This window comes from Phytophthora infestans, genomic scaffold, assembly GCF_000142945.1.
Source record: "Phytophthora infestans T30-4 supercont1.11 genomic scaffold, whole genome shotgun sequence".
NCBI lineage: Eukaryota > Oomycota > Peronosporomycetes > Peronosporales > Peronosporaceae > Phytophthora > Phytophthora infestans.
This window is the reverse complement of record NW_003303748.1, coordinates 393,743-410,960: the sequence shown is the minus strand read 5'-3', so window position 1 is coordinate 410,960 and position 17,218 is coordinate 393,743. Positions and strand designations below refer to the sequence as shown.

Genomic DNA, 17,218 nt, shown 5'->3' with positions numbered 1-17,218 from the left:
TATCCTTCCTATCCCTACCCACGTATGCCATCCGAGACCTCAAGCTGGTCGGCGCATCCCCCAAATCCTGGCGCTAGATCCCTTGGATTTCTACACTCCTCCTCGCCACCAGCGTTGATCTGCTGCACGCCTTAGTGCAGACCGACGACCGTCCGTAACTCCGCCAGTCTTGGCGCCTCCTGGAGCCTTCGTGAGGATGTCCGCGGGCATCTCCTCACTATGCAGGTACTCCGGCTTTCGCACGCCGCTCTTCGTGTAGGAGCTCACGAACTTTATCCTGACGTCGATGTGCTTGGCCTTGGAGGACGAACCTTCGCCGTCGAGCTGCTTGAGCGCAGCCTGGTTGTCGACACGCAGAGACATCGGGCTGTTGAACGCGACGCTTAGCTCACCGAACAACTCGCACATCCCCCAGCAACTCGGTGCCCATCACCGACGCAGCCGTATACTTCGCCTCCAGGGTGGAGAGGCTGACGCCAGTCTTCTTTCGGCAGATATGGGACACGAGTATCCCGTCGACAGAGAGCAGTCCGCCCATGACGAGCTTCCTGTCGGACTTGGCGGCAGCGAAGTCCGCGTCGCTGTACGCGACAGCGTTCAGCGGCGCCTCCAGTGGGAAATTGCCCTTCATGCTCAACCGCAATGTCTTTGTTCCCGCGATATAACGCGCGATCCGCTTCTTTAGCTTCCAGTCCGACATCATGGGGCTGTGTGTGCGGCGCAACACCTTGTGGACCGCGTACGCGATGTCGGGGCGCGTGCACCGCGCCACCCACATGAGTCTGCCCACGAGGGACTGAAACTTGCGGATCGTGATCTCGTTGTCGCCACCGGTGAGAGGCAGCAGTACGTCCGCGGTCTCGTCGACGTCGTTGGTCTCTACCCCAATGGGCGTGCGCACGCCGTGCACGGACGCCATGCAGTGTTCGCGCAGCATCTCCTCGATCGCGAGATCTTGGTCCTGATCGTAGCCCGCCTCCTCGTCGTAGACCACGCACATGACCAGGAACTTGCTGGCGGGGCCCAAGTCCTTGATCTTGAGCACGCTGACTCGCTGAAGAAAGCGTCGACGGCCTTCTGCTGCGTGCCCGTGACCAGGAGGTCGTCGACATACACACAGACCACCAGCAGGGTGCCTTCGCAGGATCTATAGTAGACGCACATGTCCGTGAGACTCTGCAAGAAGCCGATGTCCATCAGCGTCTAGTGAAGGAGCTGATTACAGCGGCGTCCGGGTTGCTTGAGGCCGACCAACACCTTCTTCAACTCCAGCACCAGCTCGTGGTCGCTGGACACGCCGAGTAAGCGCCTCCGCTCCTTCGGGATGCGTAGGTATATGCCCAGCTCCGGCTCCTTCACCGCCTTCACGTAAGCGTTTGGCACGTCACCGTGCATCGCGGGGACGCGCCACTTGCTCGCGATCCCAATGATCAGCTTCACGCTGCTCATCTCGATGACAGCGGCGAATATCACGCTGTTGTCGATCCCGAACTGCAGCTCGCTCCCACAGGCGACGAGGCGCGCCTTCGGTCGCTCGATGGCGCCCTCCGCGTCCACCTTTGTCTTGAAGACCCACTTAGTATTTAGCACATGGCAGCCCTCGGGATTGCGCACGTTGCGCCATATGCCGTTGTCATCGAGCGCGTGCCGTTCGTCGGCCATCGCAGCAAGCCACTTGTCCTTGTGCTTGGTGCGCATTGCCTCCTGGTACGACTTCGGGCCGTACTCGACCACGCTGTTCACGACGTTGCGCGTAGCCTCCTGCGACTGCGCGGTCTCGTTCGCCGCGCCCTGGCTTTCTTGAACACGAAGCGCGTCACGAGGCGCCCGCGCGACCACGGCGTCTTATTCTTGGTCGACGTGCGCTTCTTCTTGCCTTTTGCGTTCGTGGCCCCAGCCGCCGGCACTTGAGCTCCGTTGTCCGCCGCCTCGTCGCCCTGAAGGTACAACCGCTGCACCTGTAAGTTTTGCTCCATGTCGAGTGTTTCAATGTTCTCAATGCTCTCGACGTGCTGCGCCGTGACCACCACGCGGTCTTTGGGCAAGTAGACCCGGAAGCCCTTGGTCTCCTCGCCGATGCCCACAGTTATGGCCGTCTGCGCGCGCTGCGCGAAGTTCTTCCTGCGTGGACCCCGGTACACAGCGCATGGCGACCCGAACACCACGATCTCGCCGAGCGGCGGTGTCTTGCCCGTCAGGACCTTCAGCGGTGACACACGCCCTGGTTTGGGGTTGGTCGGGGCGCTTTTCAGGATGTACGCGGCGTACTGAGCCGCGTCACCCCAGAACCTCAGCGGGAGCCCACAGGCGAATGTCATGCACCGCACCATGTTCATGATGGTGCGGTGCATGCGCTCCGCCTTGCCGTTGCTTGTTGGTTGCACGCCTCGCTGCGCTGCGCTGCCTGACCACGCCGTTCGCTTGCAGAACAAGTCCACGTTCTCGTACTCGCCTTCGGAGTCGGTGCGGAGAACGTGGATCTTGCAGTTGAGCTCCTTCTCGAGGTAGACGAGGAAAAGTTCGAAGAGCATGGACGCGGTGTTCTTGGTAAGCGCCATGAGCACACGGCAGTAGTTGGACTTGACGGCAATGAAGTTGATCTTTGTAGCGGTTGTCCAACCGATCCTTGGGGGTCATCGGCCCCTTCAAATTGGATCAGATGACCCCACCCGGGCGAGTGTGCGCCGATGTCCTTCTTGGACCGCCGGTTCTACGTCTGCTTGCCCTCGGCTCATGTGAGACAATTGACGCGCTTGTGGTCGGTCTGGTGGATGCCCGAGCTTGGGACCTTGGCGAGCAGCTCCACCGCGTCATAGTTGAGGTAGACCAGACGCTTGTGGAAATCTAGCAATGTTCCCTGCTGCACGTCCCCCGACACCTCTGCAGACTCCGTGAGCTGCTGGCCTAACACAGCCAAATCACGTCCGATGGCAGCTCGCGCCTCTGACCAAGACGTTGCTCTGTATCTCGACGTCAAACGCCACGCGCTCGCTGTCCTTGGCCGCCACGACACGTCGCCCGGCACGCTGGGTCAGCTCGAAGCCTTGCCTGTCAATCATCCCGTAAGCGATCAGGTTATGCACCACGCCCTTCACAAAGTAGACGTTAGTGAGCTCCACCATTTGCTCCTCACCGCACGCCGTGACACGCAGCATCACCTTGTCGGGCTTGGTGATGTGCAACGGCTCGCCGTTAGGTTGCTCGCACTCGTCGCTGCACTCCTCCACGTCCTCGAGGAGCGACTCGTCGTTCACAAGGTGACAGCTAGAACCACTGTCCAGGACCCAGGGGTCGGTGGTGTCACCGGTGTGCTCGCCGACGGCCAACGTGACGTCCCCCAGCTTCTTGAGGTCTGGACACGCTGCACGTAGATGTCCGACACGGCCGCACTCGTGGCAGCTCCGCGTCTCGCTGCGCTCATTGGTGTGGTCCTTCACCACGTTGACCGTCTCGACTTCTGCATGGTCGCGCTGGTCTCCCACGACTGCGCGAGGTGTGCGAGCTTCTCGGCGTGCTGCAGGAAATAGGCACGCGACTGGTCCACCTTGACCATCAACACCGTGCCTAGCTCCGCGGAGGCGTACTGGACGATGTTGTTTAGTACCGAGTAGTCAGCGCCGCTCCCCGTAGCCTCGGAGACGAGGTACATGTAGTGCTCGGACCAGGATTGCTTGGTGTCCTTCGGCGCCATGAACAACTTCATGGCTTGGGCGGGCGTAAAGTTTATCTTGAACGCGTTCAACATCCGCTCCATGACGCACTGCAACGTGGGCAGCTGGTTCCACCACGTGTCCACCTGCTTGTTGTAATACCTCTCGGCCGTACCCGACAGGTAGTGGCTGAGAAGGTCTACCTTCTCGTCCTCCGACCACGCGAAGCCGCACGCCGACTGCTCGAGCACCACCTGCCGCTCGAACCATCTGCCCCAGTCCAGGAAGCCGGAGCCCAGCCCGACGTACAGCTCCTTGCCGTCGAACGGGCGGATCGCAAGCTTCTTCTGGCGGGCGTCCGGGTATCGGAATGCCCCGCCCTGGTTCTGGGGCTGGTACTGCGCAGGAGTGGCTTGTGCTTGAGCTGGCTCCGGCGCTGCAGGTGGTTGCTGCGACTCTAGGTTAGCATGGTCGGCGTGCTCCGCCGCGAAGAGTCTCTGCAGCTCGGACATTCCCGTCTCGTAGACCACGACGTCCGCGTGGCGCTGCCTGAAATACTGCGGGTGTACTGGTGACCGGCGAGGGGCCTGCTTCTGCGGCGTGCCGCCCAAGGAGTCGATGTGCATCCTCGACCCGCGTCCCAGGGCCTACTCGAAGAGGCTCATGACCACCATGGACTTGGGATCTTGTTTGGGCGTCTCCAGGCGCTTCTCGAGCTTCACTTGGGACTTCTCCAGCTTGTCCATCCGGCCGGCGACGCCGTGGAGCAGCCTCAGCAGCTCCGACGCCTCGTCCCGTTCCGTAGGCGCCGCCACGGCATCATCTGGGTTGCCGCCTCCCCTTGCGCGGGCGGCGGCGGTGCTCTCCGTTCCATCGACGGAGGCGGCCCTTGCGCGTTTGGTCTCCATTGGTATCTGGGCTCAAAACCTGTTAAAAGGTAGCAGGTGCGTAGTAGGAAGCAGTATGGAAAGTGAGATTAGTGAGTGACCGTTCGGCCGTCTATCCTTCCCATCCTTACGCACACACGCCGTCTGAGACCTCAAGCTGGTCGGCGCATCCCCTGAATCCTGGCGGCATATCCCTTGGATTTCAACAATCGGTGGTTTGAAGGACCGCCTACTTCGTGCTATCATTTAGCGTCTCCGAAAGGTCATGCGGGAGTGGATTGCTCATAAATCAAAGAAGATATTTGAGGAGGCTATATATGAAACAGTTGGCGGTGCCTCGGGTCACCCATTCACTTCCAGTACCCAATTTAGATTTTTTATCGGGAGTTGCATCTGAAGTGTTGAACGACTTGCTCAAGACATACAGTGCGATATCCAGGGCTTCCACCTTTGCTCAATGAGCGACCCTCACCAAAATGTAGACCGCCGTATTAGCGGTACAGGTGGCTCCAGCCAGTCAGCACCGGGTCCAGAGCTCTCAGCCACCACACACACTGCAAAGGCTAACACAAACGTCTGCAACGCGATTGAGTAGCAGCAAGGCAGCTTCGAGCGTTGGATGAAGGACTTGGATATTAGTGGCCGCGTGGGTGCGACAGACGTGGATCCGACCGCCTCAACCACGTGAATCATCCTTTAAACCGACTTGGGTATTATACAATCACTCAAATAATACATATGCAGGATGACACTATAGTTGATCAGCGCCAACTGTTTCCTAATATAAAACAGCTGAACCATATTTAGGTGTCCAATTCATGGTGTCACTGGCTGGGTGACTAAGTTCATGCGCCGAAACTTACGCCGTCACACGAATCTAAGTGTCCTGTCGGACGGGTTAAAAGGAGAATTACGTTTGCGAGACACAATATACACTACCATAGTACATGTACCGTAGCCTTAAATTTAACCTTGTGAGACTCAGCACAGCCGTAGATCGCGATGGCTGGTACAGTATTGTGCCTCAATAAGAAAGCTATAAAACCTAATAACCTTTGACAATGTGTTTCAAAGCCATTTTTTAAAGTAAATTTGAAACCTCTATTAAGACAGTACCTTGAAAATTATATTCATATCAGGACTTCCTTATTGGGGCAAAATACAGTAGAGCTAGGTGTAAATAAATGTTGCATATGCGATCTGGTGATTTGTCAAATGTACCTCCGATTCCTGTTATACGATACAACGGGGTATATGAAGTACAAGCTACGCTTATTCAGGCGGACTTCTGTAGTCCGTACTAATACGGAGTCCGTAGACGAAGAATACGGCCTTGGATAGTACATGTGATGATCATGGACACTCGCTCGTGATCATCACACGCGATTTGTCATACATGTATATTGGTCTTACTCAACTGAAGACGTCCCTTACAAACGATATTCACTATTCATTTTTCCTGACAGCGCAACAAGTTCCTCTATTCAACAAACCAGAAAGCAACTTCAATGCGCAGCGCTTGCTTCATTTCCGCGGCCATCTCCTTCGTCGTGCTGCAGGTGCAGATAAAGGCGGTAACTGCTTCGTCACTCAAACGCGACCCCGTCTCATCTTGCAGCTCAACCAACCTCAGTAGCAAGCTCTTTCCTAGCCACTCTATCGACATGGAAGCTGACATGTGCTCGGTCGCGGCACTTGAAAAAATGTCGTCCCCCAGGCGTATGCTAGAGTCCATTTGGAACGACGACATCGCCAAATTGGAGGCGTTCATTGGCACTAAAATGGAGCTAAAACTGAAGAATTTGCCTCAGTCCGCTGTGTACAAGAAAACACCATGGGCCGCACCGAACTGGCCGGCTCATTTGGACAGTATCAACCATAAATGGAGCAAAAATGAACCGAGTCCTGCTGAGAAGTACGCGACGGCATTCGGTCTGGATGTGAAGTCCTTCATGGACAAGGTTTCGGCCCAGAACGGAGTCGATTCAAGAAAACGTGGCACGAAATGCACATCCAGCAAGGAATGCTTTGATCCTTAAGTCGACACCGTGTGCGCTAAACGTGCCGGTGCAACTTTGGGCTACTGTATCCCAACCTGGTATGGCATTTGCGACGCGTGGGCACCAGCCTCAATCTTTGAACAAGAGCCCAACTGTCCGGTGACTTTCAATGGGGTGACATTTCAGCCGATGGACGTGAAGGCGCTGATGACTGACGTCTATGACAACGTCAACGTTTCCGCCGTTTATGCTGGCGAGCGCTACTATGGCACCGACGACTCGATTGACGAGTATGGCAGCCACACGGACTACACGTACCGTGATCTTAACCCCGGGTTGCTTCACATTGTTGCTACGAACCTATCGGGTTTATTGAAAAAGACCTTTATCATCGATAGAGATGCCGGCGCTGAGGTCTGGAACCAACCCGTGGTGAGTTTTAAGGTGAACAAGCAAACAACTTTGACCCCCGAGAAGGCTGCTCAGAAGTTTGGCGCTCAAGAGTACTCGTGGAACAATGAATCCAAGAGTATCGTATACACCAATGCACGTCTGTCATGGATCAATGAGACGTACACGGATGGCGGTCTTGTGGCTTCAAATTTGATCAAAAAGTTCACAGTCGGAGCTACCTACGATTACCTTTTGGAGCTAGACGAAGACCAGAACATTATCGGCGGCGAGTGGCTGTATGGCTCGAACGACAACCACCCTGATTTCCTCTGGTTGCTGCAGGGAAAACCAAAACCAGACACCGTCACCAAAACTGATTTGAAATATGCAGATGTGACGATGCTGCTGGAGAAGGCGACGGCGTGCTCCAATTCGGAGCCACCACGCCTGTAGTTGGACGAAAGGAGCCCAGATATCGACCTTCCTGCCAGCACTCTGCTGAAGGCCCAACAAGCGACGGATCAAACATCTACGTAGAAAAGAAGAAAAAAAAGCCTCTATCCGTACGCTCTCGCTACAACCAACACGTACTTCGATGAAAAGTTTAGTTAACTTTTGGAATGAGACACTCAAGTTTATCAAATGGTATTCTTGCATCTGGTTGAGTACGTTTGCATATGCAGGCAATTTAATGGCGATTTGAAGCTAGATTGTCGTGGCTTGGAAAGGTACAATCCGAAATTTGAGAATGTCTGTATCGTTGCATCTCAACCGCACCTGAGTGACCATCCCGTGTTTAACAAACCTGCATCTCAAATACAGAGTCATTGTTGCTTCTGACACGAAGGTCATAAACAGATAATGAAGGGTCGATTCACAGCAAACCCTTTCGAAGACCTGGCTCTTACACCACGAGATGCCAATAACCTCCTCGACATCGTCAACACGATCGTCCATACCGGTTTTGAGCGATATGAGAACTTCTGGACTGTCGAGAAGGCCAAGGTCAATACTGACAGCAAGTGGAAGCTTATCAAGTCCAAGGAAAACAGTCACGTCTTCTTGGAACAACAGCCTCAGCGTACTTCGGGTGAAGACTGCATTACAGAGTTACCGTCTCTTCTCTGCGTCGGTGCCTCGTCGGGAACGCTCGACGATGTCATGCTTGGTGTAGTCAACCCAACACTTGAGAGTATGCGTGTCAAGGCGTCATACGTCAACGATTTTAGTGCCGCTGCTGTGCTCGCTAACGTCGTAATGCCTTCAAACGAGAACCCGTTCCGCTCCGTAGTGGTCAAGTGGATGGAGCAGGACATCCCGTTCCAGTCCACCGGTCTCGTCCAGAACCGTGACTACGTGTACGTCGAAGCTACCGGCGAGACGGAGACGTTCGACGGTGAACAAGTTGGCTTCCATGTTCTCCACTCTGTCAACTTTCCACAAACTCCTAGTCTACCCAATCGAGTTCGAGCCAATATGTCTATCTGTGGGTTCTTCCGTCAAGTCCGACCGAACCTCGTGAGCGTGTACGTCACGGGCATCATGAATCCTGTCGGCAACGATCGTATTCGTCGTCTCGTCGTCTCAAATATGGCTAACGCGTTCCTCTCAACGCTCAAATATGCTCATTGTGGGCAGATGAAGAAGTTAGCGTGGGCACTGGACTCTGCGTATTCCAAGCTCAAGGTTTTTGGTACGCCAGGCCCAGAACGGATTTGTGTGAGCTGTAGCAAGACCGTGTCGCGACGTGTTGGAGACTTTGGCAAAGGCGGAGATACATGCAAACTCTGCTTTGGACTGGTGTGTAGCACATGCAGACTGCAGAGGAAAATCAGCTTCGTGGGGTCGGACCTTCAACTAGCTCAACGGAAGGTCAACTTTTGTGCTGTGTGCTTGAATGGGACAGTGAAGAACGACGCATGCCATGCCGCAAGAAAGCAGATCCGTTCCGATATTCGTGCTTCCAAGGCCTCTCGAAATATGTCACTCTACTCGGACATGAGCACGGTCACTTCAGATGAACCTCCTGCTGAAGAACCGCCTCGATTCTCGTACGGATTCGTTATTTTCTAAGAGCAGTAATGAGCTAGAACATGGAATACAGAGCGTTCTTTACCCTCCATTACTATATCTGAGATAGCATTACTCTTTGGAGTACAGTGCATATCATTCGAATGCTTCCTCTGGACACTTATAAAAAGAATTCTTGTATGTAGAGGCGCCTATGAAGAACGCAGATCACATGCTGACTCAGGTGCAAGCTCAGTGTTGACCCGTACGGTTTAAACTAAGTGACAGTGGAGAGATACATGTACCTGAGGCTGACGCCAAATAGCAGTCGTGCGCCCCTACCTCAGCTCAGCCGACGGACTAGTCGACAACCTCTATGCCGTTGATCTTATCAGCTATCCGAGCATATTGGATCAACCGATTTTAGCTTCGATTATGCATCAACTATTCTCGTCTTTGGACACGGCTATGTGTGGTTGCGCCGTGGGAAGACGTGGGTCAGATTGATTGTGTGTGGGGGCTGGTTTAACAAGTCTAAAGAGAGCGCAGGTGAGTCCACCGACATGTGTTTAACTTGAGGTGTCACGTTGGCTGCCTCATCCTCAAGAGAGGGAGAGCTTGCAACGAGAGTTCATTCCGTCTTTTGCTTAATCCCTGACAACTCAGTCTCCGGTAATCAAGACACAACTCGCCATGGTGAAAGGCCGCTTCACCATCAACCCTTTCAAGGAGTTAGCACTCACTCCCGGCGACGTCAGCAACCTGCACGAAATTTCCAGCGCGATCCTCGACTCGAATTTGTCGCGATACGAAGAATTTCTTAACGTCGATAAGAGTCGCGTTGATCCCAACCACTGGAAGCTCGTCAAGAGTCGAGACAGCACGAAGGTGTACCAAGAGAAGACGGCAGGCTTCAGTCGCAATGCTGTACCGCTTCCTCAATCTTTCGGATCTTCGTCGGATTTGCCGTCGCTGCTTTGTGTCGGTGTCTCGGTTGGCGACATGGAAGACATGATGTTCGGTGTAGTGAACCCGACGCTAGAGATCATGCGCATCAAGGCCTCGTACGTGGAAGACATTAGTGGTGCCGCGGTGATTGCCAACATTATCGAGCCGACACTTGAGAACCCGTTCAACTCGATGGTCGTCAAGTGGATGGAGATGGATATTCCTCTTCAGTCTGTCGGTCTCGTGAGGAACCGTGACTATATCTACGTCGAAGTGACAGGCTTCGTGCATCTAGAGAACGGCGAGAAAGTCGGCTATCACATTCTCCACTCTGTAAATTTCCCCGAGACTCATGATCTGCCCAATCGCGTCCGAGCGAATCTGTCGATTTGCGGCTTCTTCCGACAAGTTCGACCTAACGCAAGTGAGATCTTCGTTACCGGGTTGATGGACCCTGGTGGTGATATGATCCGCATGTTGGTTGTACCGACGATGGCCAATACCTTCCTTTCCACTCTAAAATATGCCCATTGCGGACAGATGAAGAAGCTGCAGTATATGCTCGGGAAACGATACAACGAAGCCAAGAAACTTGGTACCCCGAATCGGGAACACGTCTGCGTCACTTGCGGTGTTCAGATCACGAACCGAAGACTGGGAGACTTCGGAAAGACCGACGCATCTTGTAAGCTTTGCTTCGGATTCGTGTGCCACAACTGCAAGATCCAAAGGAAGCTGAGCTTCGTGACTCCGGATCTGCTCTTAGCACAACGCAAGGTCACGTTCTGTGCCGTGTGTCTTAACGAAGCGGTTCGTGCTCCTGCTGCGGACGCTGCACGGGCGCAGATTGTCACGTCTGATGGTGGACTGATGAAGAAACACTCGCATTTCCATGGCTCCGAGGCAAGCACAATCTCTGAATACGCATCTAGCTGCGGCTAGATAGACCTACAAGAGGCAGTTTTGTACATGTTTTGAAATGAAAATGTCGATTGTTATATATTAACGACTTTGCATTAAACTTCAACTGTATCTGCATGGTTTACATCAAGTTGAAGTCTAAATAACGTGATCATTCCATACATGTAGCCAGCAGCGTTGTACTGAAAACAAGTTTGATTGTAATTATTTATATCGTCTTGAAGTATTTATTTAATTGTGACCTCCCTACGTGCCTTCTTTGAACTTATCCCTCGATCTGCATTTCGATACCGATTTCGTGAAGGTGGCCATTGTAGGTACCTGACAAGATGGCAATGGCAGCGCTATAATACAAATGCAAACAACTATAAAAACAGCCTTATCGGCACATGTATATGATACTTTAGTGTCAACAAGGGAATCAACAGCGTATGATTAGCTGAGCCGGTCAGTCTAGAAGTTATCCATACGTTTGGTAGAGGCACCAAGGAGCTGACCTCATTGCTCGCATATGGCGTGTAAGTGCCCTACCCGGCCAATACTAACTTTAACTGTCGCCTGTGTAATGTAGTTCGTCCACTTATCAGGTCAGCATACAAGGCAATTGCCTTTTATCTTATCTGCCCAGCCTACCATCCAGAAAAACTGCTACAGTAGATGATGAGTGTCGCGTCGTTTTGCAACGAGTGCATTTTATCGTTAACCTCTCACTTAAGCTTCTTCATTCCTACTCTTGCATTCCTTCCAACACTCGACCAGCTCCAGCAAATATGGTGAAAGGACGATTCACCATCAACCCGTTCCCAGATCTGAAATTGTCTCCTTCCGACACAGGGAACCTGAACGAAATCGCAGGATCTATCCTTGAAGCCAATGTCCAGCGATACGAGGATTTCCTCACGAAAGACAACAAGAGAATCGACCCTGAGCACTGGAAAGTGTTGAAGACCAAGGAGAACACGACAGTGTACACGGCTCGACACCACGATGTCTACCGTGCCGGCACTCACAAGAACCAATGTCATACTGGCCTCCCGTCGTTACTCAGTCTCGGAACGACCGTGGGTTCTTTAGAAGACATGATGTTCGGCGTTGTGAACCCTACGCTGGAAATGATGCGCATCAAGGCTTCATACGTTGATGATCTGAGCGGCGCTGCAGTCCTAGCGAACTTGGAAGAGCCGTCGCTACAGGATCCATTCCGTTCTTTGGTTGTCAAGTGGATGGAGATCGACATCCCTCTCCACACTACCAGCTTGGTTAAGAACCGTGACTATGTCTACGTGGAAGCCACGGGGATGATGAACTTGTCGAGTGGTGAGCGTGTCGGCTATCACGTTTTGCACTCAGTAAATTTCCCTCAGACCCACCAACTCCCAGGCCGAGTCCGTGCCAACATGTCAATCTGTGGCATCTTCCGACAGGTCCGACCTAATGCGATCGAAGTCTTCGTCTCCGGTGTCATGGACCCTGGTGGTGACATGATCCGTGTACTGGTTGTGCCCAGTATCGCTACAGTCTTCCTCTCCACCCTCAAATATGCCCACTGCGGACAGATGAGAAAGCTGTCTTGGATGCTCGAGAAACGCTACACAGAAGCCAAGGAACTCGGCACTCCGAATCGAGAACACGTTTGCGTCACCTGTACAGCGCCGATCACGAACCGAAGGATCGGAGACTTCGGTAAGAGCAGCAGTACGTGTAAACTCTGCTTCGGCTACGTCTGTCACAACTGCAAGATCGAGAGGAAGCTGAGCTTTGTGACCCCGGATCTGCTGCTGGCGCAAAGGAAGGTCACGTTCTGTGCCGTGTGTTTGAACGATGCAATCCGCGAAAATGCCTCCATAGCTGCGAGATCGCAGATCCTTGCCACTGGTGGAGTGGTCAAGTCGTTGCAGAAGCATTCAGCGGCGTCAAATGCATCGACAGTGTCGGGTTATTCATCCTCAACGCATTAGACATCTCGCTTCTTTCTCTAAAAAGTAGTGGCGTTATTCGGATAAATGAGCTGTTCTTAACATGATTTCTGTGTAATTTTAAAAATCCGTAGCGAACTTGCTTGCTGTTGCTTCATCTACGCTGCTATGAGCCTTTAATTCCTATCCAGAATACCGTGACTTTGAGTCAAAGTCACGGTCAAAGTCTTTGACAGTATTTCCCATCATTACAGCAACATTAATGTGCCGCTTGATAATTCCGGCGTCCCAAGAATAGAGCTCTCTTTCGTGGATCAAGCATCAGATAAAGATAGCAGTTGCCGAGGAAAGCTTGTGCCTCGAGCCCTGAGTGGCTCCCACCTCTGCCGACCTCAGCTAAGAGTCAGCTGTCACGTGGTCTTTCCAAATACGTCAGCTTGCATCCACATATGGTATTTAACCCCTCCATCCTTGTGTTCTATTCTTCGTCTCAGCTGCATTATCTATACGACCTTTTCCGATACTAGATCGAGTCCAATCTTGACTCACTCGGCGATTCGCTCAAGCTCAGTCAACCTTCATCTACTGGCTGTGACCAGCTCTCTCAACGATGAAAGGCCGCTTTACCGTGAACCCGTTCAACGAGTTACGTCTAACCCCTTCCGATATCGCCGACCTTGAATCACTCGTCGGGTCCATTCTGGATGCAAACATCTCACGCTTCGAGGAATTTCTCTTCAAGGAGCATTGTCGTATCGACGCGAACCACTGGAAGTTGGTCAAGAGCCGAGACAACACCAAGGTCTATTCGGAACGCAACTTCGGCTCCTCCCGTGTCGGTCCTCAGATCCCCGGTGCGTCAATCGACTTGCCTTCTCTACTGTGCTTCGGTACTGCTGTCGGTGACTTGGAAGACATGATGTTTGGTGTCGTCAACCCGACTTTAGAAGCCATGCGTATCAAGGCCTCGTACGTCGACGATATCAGCGGTGCAGCCGTCTTGTCGACCATTACGGAGCCCTCGATCGAAGAACCTTTCAAGTCTCTAGTCGTTAAGTGGATGGAGTTCGATCTCCCGTTCCAGTCGATGGGTTTGGTGAGGAACCGTGACTACATTTACGCCGAGGCGACGAATATTGTGCACCTCTCGAACGGCGAAAAGGTCGGATACCACATCTTGCACTCTGTCAACTTTCCCGAGACTCACGACCTCCCCGGACGTGTCCGTGCTAACACGTCGATTTGCGGTATTTTCCGTCAAGTGCGTGCCAACGCATGCGAGATCTACGTCACCGGTCTCATGGATCCGGGTGGTGATATGATCCGCAAGCTGATGGTGCCTAACATGGCAACGACGTTCCTGTCGACGCTCAAGTATGCACACTGCGGGCAGATGAAGAAGCTCTCTTGGATGCTAGAGAAGCGATACACTGAAGCCAAAGAGCTGGGCACCCCAAATCGCGAGCTTATCTGCGTGACCTGTGCGTGCCCCATCACTGGTCGCAGACTGGGCGACTTTGGCAAGAGTGATAGTACTTGCAAGCTCTGCTTTGGCCACGCCTGCCACAACTGCAAGATTTCCAAGAAACTAAGCTTTGTGACGCCCGATCTGCTACTGGCCCAACGGAAGGTCACGTTCTGCGCAGTCTGCGTCAATGAAGCGATGAAAGCGCCTGCCACAGAGGCGGCACGAGCACAGATTATCGCTACAGGTGGAGGAGGATACAAGAGCATTCCTTACCCGTCGAATGCATCTACTGCCAGCTCAATCTCCGATAATTCCATGTACTAGTGTCCTGCATGTAAGATAGTGGCAGATCGTTAATCTTTGAATTGAAGATGCTTGTTAGATATTCTGGGTTTTAGTTGGGAGATGTAGCTGCGTCCGAGGTTTTATTTAGTCCAATGCCCAAAGAAGCAGAGGTGATAAGCCTTTGGGACAGCGACAACGGGACGTTAAAATATGTTGATAATACACGCGAATCGCACCGGTATATTCTGCACCGACATGCGACGACAGATAATGGCATTGTGTGATGTTAAAAAAGTGATAACGCTAATATCACAGTTTCATAATTAAAAATAATAATTTAATAATAAAGATTACTTGATATTTCCTCAGAGACTACACCATTTCCCGGCCAAATTCCATTCCCTACTCCCGTAACATTATTATAGAAAAATACATGACAGCGTAACCAATCAGCTTTTGATTTCTCAATTTTTTTTTTGACAGGCGCAACTAGCAAGTCAATCAAATAGCAGAAGCCGACAGCGCGTTTTGACAAGAAAGAGTAGCACAAATTAGTTACAGCGATTCTGAGTTATTGATTGGCATTTAATTCAGTTGGTAAAACTACATCTGATCAATCTAAACGCTAGCAGCCCACAGCACCAAGAAATCTTATCAGACCCTGAGGGTGGTCACCACTGCCACTGTGCCATGACACTTAAAATTGATCCATGGTATGGCATGGTTAGTTATAGGTCAGCCAGAAATGTTATTAGAGATCATACCAACAGGCAAGTAGCACAATACACCTTACCCTAAATTAAGAAGTCCCACCAGTAGTGCGTTGGTGCTCGGATCCATGAGTCGATGCTGGTGGGAGAATTGATTGCAATTTGGGTAGTTTCTACTCTCAAGTCATCAAAACTGTTTGAGAGCCACTTGCATTTTCAAGATCCCTGTGATTCACAATAGTAGACTCGTCATACTAACTCGCAGCACTTTACAATGCAAAGATAGCTCCATCCCACAACACTTTAGAATAACATCGTTTAAAGAGTTCTACGTGACAAGGCTTCGTTCTAAGATCTGTAACGTGTTTTTATTTTCTGATGACACTCAAACAGGTAAATAAAAGACCATTCAGCATCAGCTCAAAGGACGATTGGAATTACCGTTAGCCTTCAGGCCTCAAAACGGCTGAAACAACAATGACCACATCAGAGCGCAAGACTGGCGGAAACAGCTACCTTGATATGGCAAACCTAGCATCAATATTGAAAGCATAAAGCCTCTAACTACGATCCAGTTGCCATCGACCCTTTTTTTTTTCGTAAAGCAAAGAGACAACATTAGTAACTAGAAAACAATATGTTTCCATCATTTCTCTCCTTCTCATCTATGCGAGGCAAATAAAGATAAAAACTCGTATATTAGCTCCTGCAATTAGGACCGTCATTGTCAGAACCGAAAATGGCGGATTTTCTTTCGACGAGGATACGTGGGAGCCCCGTGTGACATGCCAGCTTGAACGAGGAGAACAGCTCAAACGACCACGCGAGCGTGATCGAGACCGACGAATTGAGCGACCACGCGAACAAGATCGAGATCGGTGACTGAGCGGCCGCGCGAATGAGACTGAGCTCGACGCCAAGAATCTTCGCGTGAAGAGCGTCGGCGCAAGCCGGCGCGACTAGAGGCGCGCACGCTCTCAGCCAACGAGCGGTGATACTTCTCGATCCACCGGTGTTCTTGTTCACCGAGCGGATACTCGGCGACGTGGCTTCTCTACTCCTCGACAGTCGGGCGCGGCCCGGTACAAATTATTTATCCTTCAGCGACCCTCACGTAACAGATACGGCGCATGTCCTCCCATGCGCTGGTGCAGCCGATCTCACGAAGCTCTGTGAGTGAGTGCTCCTCGACGATCTCCTCGCGGTATACCAGCCCGCCGACAACTCTTCCCCCTTCTTCTTGCGTCCAGCTCCAGCGCCCGATGAAAGTGCACCACGACTCCTGCAACACGCCATATGCGACACCCTCGAAAGGCTTCTGCCGCAGTCCACGCAAGCGCCGGAAGGTGTCCTTTGTCGTGTCCAGTGTGTCCGGAGCCCGCGCTTCGGGTATATCGTAGAGAGCCCATGCCCGGAGCCGGTCGTCCATCATGCGCGTGCCACGTACCGCTGCTGTTGTCCCTGCTGTCGACGACGTCGCCGTCGTCGGTGTTCCTGTCCGCTGCTGATCCATCGTGCTGCTTGTCAAATTCTCCGCAAGATGAGTTGTGTCACGGCTGCGCTTGGCAGGAGATTTCTCCGCCCCCGATTTGCTCCGCCCGTTAGCCAAGTCCCCGTTCGCCATCCTCACATAGCTTGATTTGTTCTTCGCCCGTTGCTTATGTTGCGTAAGTGCGACTTTAAGAGGGGGGTACTGTAGTGGGCCCCTCCATTACATAAGTAGGTAGATTTCCTTACATAAGTAGGTGCACCAGCAAACGACTAGCGTGTTCTGAAATGCTGTCGTGACATTGGCTGTTATATAGTGAGCCAGGCCCATTACTAGCCAATTAGACTATGACGTGTATTTGAGTGGCTAGGGCTGTGGCCTTGGACCTAAATAAAGTCAGTTGTTTTTTCCTCAAACCTAAGACTCATTCGTCCTATTTCGAGGTCCCTCAAGACTATAGTGTAAGCAAGTAACGGAGTAAATACGTGGCCCGTTACAGTTGGTGATTGGATGACCTAGGTAGTGAGGACAGTGTAAGCTC

General features: G+C 52.2%; 7 protein-coding genes across 7 annotated transcripts; 6 read left to right on the top strand and 1 right to left on the bottom strand.

Annotated features, from left to right (window-relative positions):
• Positions 1-2,253: 2,253 nt before the first annotated feature.
• PITG_07395 (uncharacterized protein) lies at positions 2,254-2,816 on the top strand (the record flags this gene model as incomplete). The annotated part of the gene is made up of 4 exons (XM_002904380.1): positions 2,254-2,264; positions 2,308-2,330; positions 2,434-2,594; positions 2,679-2,816. The coding sequence occupies 4 exons, from the start codon at positions 2,254-2,256 to the stop codon at positions 2,814-2,816; spliced, it is 333 nt and encodes a 110-aa protein (XP_002904426.1).
• Positions 2,817-2,918: 102 nt separating this feature from the next.
• PITG_07394 (uncharacterized protein) lies at positions 2,919-4,558 on the bottom strand (the record flags this gene model as incomplete). Its single annotated transcript, XM_002904379.1, has 3 exons — positions 2,919-3,431; positions 3,605-4,199; positions 4,302-4,558. 3 exons carry the CDS (start codon positions 4,556-4,558, stop codon positions 2,919-2,921), a joined length of 1,365 nt encoding a protein of 454 aa, XP_002904425.1.
• Positions 4,559-6,489: 1,931 nt separating this feature from the next.
• On the top strand, positions 6,490-7,383 carry PITG_07393 (transglutaminase elicitor-like protein; the record flags this gene model as incomplete). Its single annotated transcript, XM_002904378.1, has 4 exons — positions 6,490-6,532; positions 6,578-6,981; positions 7,066-7,128; positions 7,204-7,383. The coding sequence occupies 4 exons, from the start codon at positions 6,490-6,492 to the stop codon at positions 7,381-7,383; spliced, it is 690 nt and encodes a 229-aa protein (XP_002904424.1).
• Positions 7,384-7,791: 408 nt separating this feature from the next.
• On the top strand, positions 7,792-9,003 carry PITG_07392 (uncharacterized protein; the record flags this gene model as incomplete). The annotated part of the gene is made up of 2 exons (XM_002904377.1): positions 7,792-7,986; positions 8,041-9,003. 2 exons carry the CDS (start codon positions 7,792-7,794, stop codon positions 9,001-9,003), a joined length of 1,158 nt encoding a protein of 385 aa, XP_002904423.1.
• Positions 9,004-9,585: 582 nt separating this feature from the next.
• PITG_07391 (uncharacterized protein) lies at positions 9,586-10,892 on the top strand (the record flags this gene model as incomplete). The annotated part of the gene is made up of 1 exon (XM_002904376.1): positions 9,586-10,892. The coding sequence occupies one exon, from the start codon at positions 9,634-9,636 to the stop codon at positions 10,828-10,830; it is 1,197 nt and encodes a 398-aa protein (XP_002904422.1).
• Positions 10,893-11,543: 651 nt separating this feature from the next.
• Positions 11,544-12,847, top strand: PITG_07390 (uncharacterized protein; the record flags this gene model as incomplete). Its single annotated transcript, XM_002904375.1, has 1 exon — positions 11,544-12,847. The coding sequence occupies one exon, from the start codon at positions 11,580-11,582 to the stop codon at positions 12,765-12,767; it is 1,188 nt and encodes a 395-aa protein (XP_002904421.1).
• A 426-nt stretch (positions 12,848-13,273) lies between these two features.
• Positions 13,274-14,578, top strand: PITG_07389 (uncharacterized protein; the record flags this gene model as incomplete). The annotated part of the gene is made up of 1 exon (XM_002904374.1): positions 13,274-14,578. One exon carries the CDS (start codon positions 13,336-13,338, stop codon positions 14,515-14,517), a length of 1,182 nt encoding a protein of 393 aa, XP_002904420.1.
• Between the last annotated feature and the right edge of the window lie 2,640 nt (positions 14,579-17,218).